The sequence below is a fragment of the Volvox carteri genome (assembly GCF_000143455.1).
Source record: "Volvox carteri f. nagariensis unplaced genomic scaffold VOLCAscaffold_29, whole genome shotgun sequence".
Classification (NCBI taxonomy): Eukaryota; Viridiplantae; Chlorophyta; class Chlorophyceae; order Chlamydomonadales; family Volvocaceae; genus Volvox; species Volvox carteri.
This window is the reverse complement of record NW_003307572.1, coordinates 1,052,230-1,060,381: the sequence shown is the minus strand read 5'-3', so window position 1 is coordinate 1,060,381 and position 8,152 is coordinate 1,052,230. Positions and strand designations below refer to the sequence as shown.

The 8,152-nt window shown below is 66.3% G+C and overlaps 1 protein-coding gene across 1 annotated transcript in view; it reads left to right on the top strand.

Annotated features, from left to right (window-relative positions):
- The window catches only part of VOLCADRAFT_93075 (uncharacterized protein), a gene marked incomplete at both ends in the record, with an annotated part of 34,404 nt that overhangs the window by 18,557 nt on the left and 7,695 nt on the right, over window positions 1-8,152 (top strand). The window contains 10 exons of the mRNA XM_002952409.1: window positions 121-215; window positions 568-801; window positions 1,258-1,656; window positions 2,873-3,222; window positions 3,532-3,614; window positions 3,973-4,861; window positions 5,294-5,334; window positions 5,450-5,664; window positions 6,188-6,286; window positions 6,404-7,669. Coding sequence (XP_002952455.1) covers window positions 121-215; window positions 568-801; window positions 1,258-1,656; window positions 2,873-3,222; window positions 3,532-3,614; window positions 3,973-4,861; window positions 5,294-5,334; window positions 5,450-5,664; window positions 6,188-6,286; window positions 6,404-7,669 — 3,671 coding nt within the window. The remainder of the gene's footprint in view (window positions 1-120; window positions 216-567; window positions 802-1,257; window positions 1,657-2,872; window positions 3,223-3,531; window positions 3,615-3,972; window positions 4,862-5,293; window positions 5,335-5,449; window positions 5,665-6,187; window positions 6,287-6,403; window positions 7,670-8,152) is intronic.

Below are 8,152 nucleotides of genomic sequence, written 5' to 3'. Positions count from 1 at the left end.
CCCCTGCCCCTGCCCCCGCCTTGAAATCCAACAGTTTCGGACTTTATGGACGCCGGCAGTCCGTTTCCGAGCTTCTTGCATATGATTCCCCCCTGCCTTCCCCTGCCTTCCCCCTGCCAGGCCGACTGGGTCGTTCCCTCCAGTCGTGAGGCTCTGGATGTGGACAGCCCCTGGAACCAGGAGCTGAGAGCCCGGCTGCCGGGGCTGTTCCTCCGGTGGGGGGGGAAGGGCACGGTGTGTCGTGGCGGGCTTGGGTGCGGTTGCGGCAGCGATGTGTATTTCACGGGGTCGCGGGCTCCCTTCCGACCGACTGACCGCCCCGGCGTTGTTGCAAAGAGGGCGGCAGGGACTTAGCTCAAGGCTGCAAGGACGACCCCTAACAAACCAACTAACTGACCGGGAACGTACCGTGCTCGTCCCGTGAGAACCAGAAACTCGAGGCATGCATGTTCCCATGACGTGATCTGACCTTGCCCACATCACCCGACGCCGTACCATGCCATGCCATGTCGTGCCGTACGGCACCGGCTGGCGGTCCTCGCCCTCTGGCTGGTGATCCGCTGACAGAGCTCTGGCCGTCTTCAAGCAGCTGCCGCACCCTTACGTGGCCGCCAGCGGGGCGGCTGCGGCGGCTGGTACGACCACTGCCTGCGGCGGCGGCGGCGGCATGCAGTGTATTGGGCAGCAGCACCAGCAGCACCAGCAGCGGCGCGCTGCGGAATTGTTTTGGTTGGACCAGTGGTTGCGGTGTGTTCCGTTGGAGGGCGAGGCGCAGGGCTTCTTTGCGGGGCTGCCACACAGGTACGTCGGGGCATGGGGGGAGAGGGGGAGGATGGCGGTAGTGGCGGCGGCGGCGATCGGCGGTGGTGATACAGGATATGCCCTTCCGGCGATTTCCCCTTCCTCTTCCCCCGACGTCTTCAGGGCCCCCATGGCCCACCACCACCGGCCATCACCTACACACCTCTCCCCCACCCGCTTTTTACCCTCCACCACCGCCCACTCCTTCCCCCACCGCCCCAGGAACCCACCCGGCTAACCACCCGGCCTCGACCGCACCCGCATACCCGCACCCGCACCCGCACCCGCACCCGCACCCGCACCCGCACCCGCACCCGCACCCGCACCCGCACCCGCACCCGCACCCGCACCCGCACCCGCACCCGCACCCGCACCCGCACCCACCTCAGCTGCCTGATTCAAACCCCGCCCACACGCCCACACGCCCACACGCCCACACGCCTGTTCCCTCCGCAGCATCGCCACCCTGCTCCGAGCTGCACCTTGCATCCCCACTGCGGATGGCGGCTGGGCCACTCCCTCCGAAACCGCCGTGTGCTCGCCCGAGCTGGTGATGGCTTCGGAGCTGATGGAGCTCATGGGCGCCTCCGCACCGCCACCACCACCACGGCCACCGCCGTCACTCGGACAGTGCGGCCCTCCGGGAGTGGTGGAGGCCACCGAGGAGGTGGAGAAGGATCGGGAGAAGGGCTGTCCGGGCACAGAGGAGCACCCGCAGCAACAGCCGCCGCAGCCGCAGCCGCAGCAGCAGCGGGCTCGTGGTATGGTGGCCTCGCTACCCCAGTCACACCCCGCACCACGGCAGTCACCGCTGTTATCGGTGTTGGGGCTGAGGCTGGTGGCTGCGGAGGCCAGGTGTGTGGGGTGGGGGGGTGGGGGGGTGGGAAAGATGAGATGGGAGGGAGGAGTTAATGTGTGTGTGTGTGTTTTTAAGGTTTGGGGAGAGAGGGAGGGTAGAAGTGCATGGGGTGTGTGGGGAGGAGGCAGTTCGGGAGAGGGAGCGGAGGCAGGGACGGGAGGGCGCAGGTTAGCGGAGTGGAGGTTGAGAGCGAGAGGGAGGAGGAGGAGGGGGACTGACACACAGTGGGTGGGAAAAGGGGTAGTTGTGTGATGGGAGATGTGATGGCTATATAACCGATGCGCTACCCCCAAGAAGTGTTTGGCGCGAGTCCGCCGGTACCGGTGCTGGTACCAGTACCAGTACCGGGCTATCTGGTGCAGCACCGGGCCACGACCGGTGCCTCAGGGCCTTCAGCGCATGTCACCCCGGGGGGGGGCCCCCGGGGACGTGTAAAGCCCTCAGTGAGGGGGGGGGGCTATCGCGGCGGCACTGGTGTGCTGTGTATAGGCCGGTACACAGCGTGTGGGCCTACTACTGCTGCTGCTGCTCTGTTGCTGCTGATATTTGCTATTGCTACTACTACTACTGGTGCTACTGCTACTGCGCCTAAGGCTACTGCTGCTGCTACTGCTACTGCTGCTATTGCTGTACCGTGGCTTCACCGCAGGGTCCTGTACGAGAGCCGGCCCCTGCGGGCGCTGCTGGGTATCCGGGAGCTGGGCCCCACGCAGGCGCTGGAGGTCCTCAAGGTGGCTTTGCGTGTGTGCGTGTGTGAGTGTGTGCGTTGTGTGTCTTGCTGTTGTTGCTGTCCTGGTGGCAAGTGGCTCCGTCCTCCTCGCCTCTCTTACAAGTGATACCGCGATCCCTGATCGATTCCCACCAGCAGCAACAAGACACGCGCACACACACACACACACACGCACGCCCGCCGGGCTTTTTCCTTATGCCCTTAAACTCCTAAAAATCTCCCAAAGGCCCAAACCTCTCCCAAGAACAAACTCTTCGCCTGCCGCATCAAATTCCGCCAATCCGATATTGTCACGCCCATATGGTGTGACGATGTGACGATGTGACGATGTGACGATGGTTTCCGGCACCGCAACCCTCGTAGGAGCTAGCTCGCAACGGCAGCCTACACCGGGGCGAGGTGGACCTGAGCTGGCTGGCACGTACCCTAGCGGCTCTGTTCGCTGCCACGGCCTCCGGACGGCGCGGTCCCTACGTCCCAAGCGCAGCGTTTGGCGACGGCAGCAGCGGCGGGGAGGCCGCGCACGTAGGGGCTCATCACATGACCCGTGGGTCACTACTGCGGGAGCTGCGTGCGCTGCCGATCCTGCCACTCCAGGGGGGCGGCTGGGCATCCATCGACCAGCTGCGGCGGCAGCAGCAGCAGCTGCGGCAGCTGCCGGAGCAGGGCGGGGGGAGGGAGACGGAGGAGGAGGAGGAGGACGAGGAGGAGGAGGGAGTTCGGTTGCGGGCGCGCGGTGGCGCTTTGTACGGCAGTAGTGCCGCTCACTCCTGCGGCGGTCCCGTACTTTTCTTCCCTCTCCCAGACTCCGCCAATGGCAATGGCGCTCTGGGTGGGCGACGGCGCGGAGGTGCTGGCGGCGCAGTCTCGGACGGCGGCGGCGGCGGCTCTGCCGCTGCAGCAGTGGCACTCCTGCGTCGCTGCGGTTTGAACCCCGAACACCTCTACTTAGCTGCAGACGCCCAGCAACAACAGCAGCAACAACAACAGCAGCAGCAGCAACAACAGCAGCAACAGCCGCCCCTGCCTGTCCTGCGCTTCCTGGACCCCGAGCTGCTGCTGGTGGCGGCGGCGGCGGCGGACACCGCGGACCGATTGCGACCAGCAGCTGGGCAGCCACATCCATGGCAGGGCGGTGCAGGCGGCGGCGCCGGGGGGGAGGCGGACCCGACGGCGGCTCTAAAGGGGCAGCAGCGCAGGCTGGAGCTGCAGCGGGGCCTGGAGGTGTGGTTGGAGGGGCCTGGCGGGCTGCGGTGTACGGCTCGGCGGTTTGTCTTTACAGAGGAGCGTAAAACCCTAAGTCCTTGTATATGGGATAGACACTAGGGGGTTACTCTGTTGGTGTGTGTGTGTGTGTGCGTGTGTGTGTACAGCATTTGCCCGTCACCAGCGCGTGTTGAGCCCCCTCTCCCCTCTCCCCTCGTAGGGGGGAGGCCCGCAAACCCACACACCAGCGACTCCCCCCGAGCTCCCCTAGAACCACAACCCCCTTTCCTGTCTTCTACCCTTCCCCTTTCCCTCCCTCCCTCCCTCCCACCCCCCTTCCTCCCCCCCTTCCCTCCCGCCATGGGTTGCAATCCAGGAGCTCGGAGTCCACTACCTGGCTCCCGAGGACATTGTACTGCGGCTAGCCATCCCCGCCCTCACATCCGCGGAGGCCTTCACAGCCACCGCCGCGACCACTGCAGTTCGCGATAGCCCTTCCCCGCGCCGCGCCAGCAACGGCCTCCTACTGGTTCGCTACCTGGCCATGACGCTGTTGGCCGGCATGGTGCAGCACGAAGGAGCCGCCAACAGCACGGCGGCGACGGACCCACGGGTCGTCGGAGGTTTCAGCTCCGCCAATGCGACTGGCTACGGAGGTGGAGGTGGCGGCAGCTCTGGCGGGATACGGCAAGGTTTGGATTCTGGGGACACGGCGGCGCCTGGGGCCCTCCGTCGTCGGCAAGCGGCGTGGCTTCTGAAGGCGCTGCGGAAGCGATGCGCCGTGCTCACGACCAACGGCGGCGGTTTTCTTGTCGACGGCGTACTGCAGCTCCCAGCGGAGGCTTGTAAGACGGCGGCGGCTCCGCCGCCGCTGCACCGGCCCCGCGCACGGAAGCGCAAGGGTGGCCAGCATCAGCCCCAGGCTGAGCATGGTGGCGGCGGCGGCGGCGCCGCCGCCGCCGCCACGCCAGGTGTTCAACCCAAAGGGGTGACCTTGGCGGAGGCAGCTGCGTACGGCATTGGGTCGGCGGCTGCACCCGACGGCGCCGGCAGCGGCGGCGTGCTGTACCTGCCCTCCTCATTGGTCTCCGCTGCTGCCGCTGCCCCTGCTACGGCAGTGACGGTGGGAGAGCAGTACGGCGGCGGCAGTACGGCGGCGGCTCTGAGTTTGGGTGACTTGCTGCCGCTGCTTCCCGGCGGCCTCACGGAATCGCGCATCTCGGAATGGCCGATGTTGTCGGAGGCCTACCTGGAGCTGTTTCCCGGTGGGGCGGGGGCGGGTAGCCGGTGGGTGGCGGTGGTGAAGGAGGTGGTGGTGGTGGAGGAGGTGGCGATGCCACACGGCTTTGCATCAGTGGCCGTGGGGCCCACCGTCTCTGCTCCTCTCCAGCACCCACCCATCACCGTCCATCGGCATGGGGAATTGCATCCACTTCCTCTTACGGTCGAAGAATTCGCGATCCCGCTCTTTCTCGGGATCGATCCTGGAACTTTTCAGAGACATTTGCCGTGTCTGGATCCGCATACCCCGTCTGTCTATATGTCTGTCTGTCTGTATGCATGTATGTACTCCTTCAGACCTGGCGGCGGAGTGGCGGTGGCTGTTTGAGCAGCTGGGCGCCCAGACCTTCCCTCGGCCCGCCCCGCTCCGTCTGACGCTCCACACATCCCTCGACACCCCGGCCTCCCCACCGGAGCCTTCCGGCGCTTGCAGCTGGAGGAGGTACCTCTCCCCCGGGTGGGGGGGGCAGTGGGAGGGGGCCCCCCGGCCACCACATGCAGCGACGTCTGGGAGTCCTGGGCAGTCGTTGCAACCACCTCTGCAGCACCCACATCAACACCCACATCAACAGCAGCGGCCGCAGGAGCAGCAGCAGGAGCAGCAGCAGCAGCACGGTGGTACGTCTTCAGCGGGGGCTGCCCAGCTGGGCGCTGTCGGAGTGGGGGAGCAGCAGCAGCAGCAGGAGCAGCAGCAGGTTGTGGTGGTACAGGACTGGTCGTGTCCGGCGCTGCTGCGGCTGCTGCAGCAGGCGACGGCGGCGGCGGAGGAGGAGGAGGAGAAGGGGGGGTTAGCGGGTTCGGTGCGGAGGCGGGCAGGGAAGAAAATTCGTGAAGACGAAGGGAGAAGAGGAGGCGGAGGAAAAGGGGGGACAAGAGGAAGCGAGCCGGCCACAATGGTTGCGTGTGAAAGGTGAGTCGAAGGGTGGAGGGTGTGGACGGGGTTGCGCTGCCGCCTGTGTGTTCTCCAAGGCATCGGAAGACGGGGCCGGGGACGCAGGCGGTGTGCGTAACACTGCTGCAACACATGCAGGCCCAGCAACAACATTAACACCAACACCAACACCAACACCAACACCAACACCAACACCAACACCAACACCAACACCAACACCAACACCAACACCAACACCAACACCAACACCAACACCAACACCAACACCAACACCAACACCAACACCAACACCAACACCAACACCAACAGGACAGCAGCAGCGTTTTCCTAATACACCAGGCAAAGGATCGAATCCCCTGGTGCTCATCGCACGGCGGCCGCACCCCCTCCTCCGCATCCGCCCATCACCGACCCGCAGCCCTATCCGCTCGCCACCCCTTTCCTGCCGTGTTAGGATCCTCATCGAACTTGCGGGCTACTCGCGGACTGTCACCCTGTCGCTGCCCCCTCCCGTGGGGTGCTCCCCTAAGGATGAAGCTCCTGCTGGTACACACACACACACACACACGCCGGGTGCGTCAAAAACCAAACCCCCCCGTCTTCCCCCCCCCCCCCGCGGCTCCTGGCCCCGCAGGCTCCTCCAGCTGTTGGCGGTGCACTGGAGGGACTTCGCTCACGCCATGGAGGCGCAGCTGGTGCAGCAACAGCCGCAGCAACAGCCGCAGCTACAGCCGCAGCTACAGCCGCAGCAGCAGGTGCCACATGCAGACTCTATGGTCGGCCGCCACCACAGCGCCGCTGCCGCGGCCGCGAGCTCGGGGCACACTAAGGGGGGAGGACCTTTGGGTCCGAGCTCGTTGGCGATGGCGCTGCGCAGCATCCCCTGGCTGCCGGCCACACTGCCGGGATGTGGCGGCGGCGCCGCCGGGCATAAAGCTGCTGGCGGCGGCGGCGGCGGCGATGGCGCTGACGGACGCCACTTCCGCGGCCTGATGCGCCCAATTGACACTTTCGCGCCGCTGCCGTACATTCAACGACTTCTTCGGGACCATGTGCCGTACGCCGACGTGTCGGCATGCACAGCCGGAGGAGTTATCCTTGGAGGGGGCCGCTCAGGCACCACGAGGGCTAGTGGCGGCGGTGACGGCGGTGACGGCGGTGGCGGTGGGGAAGCTGGCCGCGTCACCCGAAAGGAGGAGGAGGAGGAGGTGATCACGTTGATGTTACGGCAGCTGGGTGTGGTTTCGGAGCTGACCCCGGGGTTAGTCCTTCAGCTGCTGACGGGATGGTCACGTGGGTGCGGTGGGGGAGCGGGCCGCATGACCGGGGCGACGGCGGCGGCGGCAGCGGCAGTAGCACTACGACGCGGCGGCGCCGTCGGCACGGACGATGAGACGAGGAGGGATGTTCGGTTAGCAGCCGGGGGAAAAGGGGACGACAGGTACGACGGCGGCGCGGCGGCGGCGGCGGCGGCGGGACAGCCAGGGGAAGCTGACGGCGGCTTCACTTCGTCGTTGGCGGTCATGTCCGGGTTGTACGGCTTCATTGAGGCACACCTGCAGCAGCTCGAGGGCGCGGCGGCAGCGGCGGCCGCCGCCGCTGGCGGCCGCGCTCTGGGAACGGCGGATGCAGAAGGAGGAGGAATAGGAGCAGCGGCGGCGGCGGCGCCGGCACCTGCGGCGGCGGAAGGCCTCTTACAAATGGTGGTGGAGGCGTTCTCTCGGGAGCCGCTCATTTGGTTGCCGGACGACCCGAGGGTGTACGACGCTGCTGTACGAGTAGCAGGGGCAGCAGCTGGCAGCGGCGGCGGAGGAGTAGTAGGAGGGCGAGGACCCCAAGGACAGGGCGCTACCGGCGGCCGCTCGTCCCCGCCGCGTGTCGTACCTGGACGGTTCTACAAGTACGTGTGTGATGCGCTCCACACACACCGCGGACCTGTTGCCGACTTCGCATCTCCTCGTGTGGCTCGTGTGACTCATTCTCGTACACAGTTTACTTTCCGGGGGTGTGCTTGGCTGTGTGGGGCTGTATCGGCCCCCCGGCTAAACACGTCTTCCCGGCCCACCTTCCTCCTCTTCCCCCGGCGTCCATCTCCCCCTCCTCCGCGACCAGTACCCCCCTTAACGGCTCTCTGGCCTTCCCCCGTCAGCACATGTTGTCCTGGATGCCGCCAGCCTCCTGGTGCCGCTCCTGGTGCTGCTCCAGCTCCTGGCCTGCTGTTGCTGTTGCTGTTGCTGTTGCTGTTGCTGTTGCTGTTGCTGTTGCTGTTGCTGTTGATGGGGTGTTACACTGTGGGCGGCTCGCCCGATAAAGGACGAGCACCGGGGGCCCTGACCGGGCCGAAACACAGCGCAGGGATGGGCGCGCGGCTCTACGTCCGTCT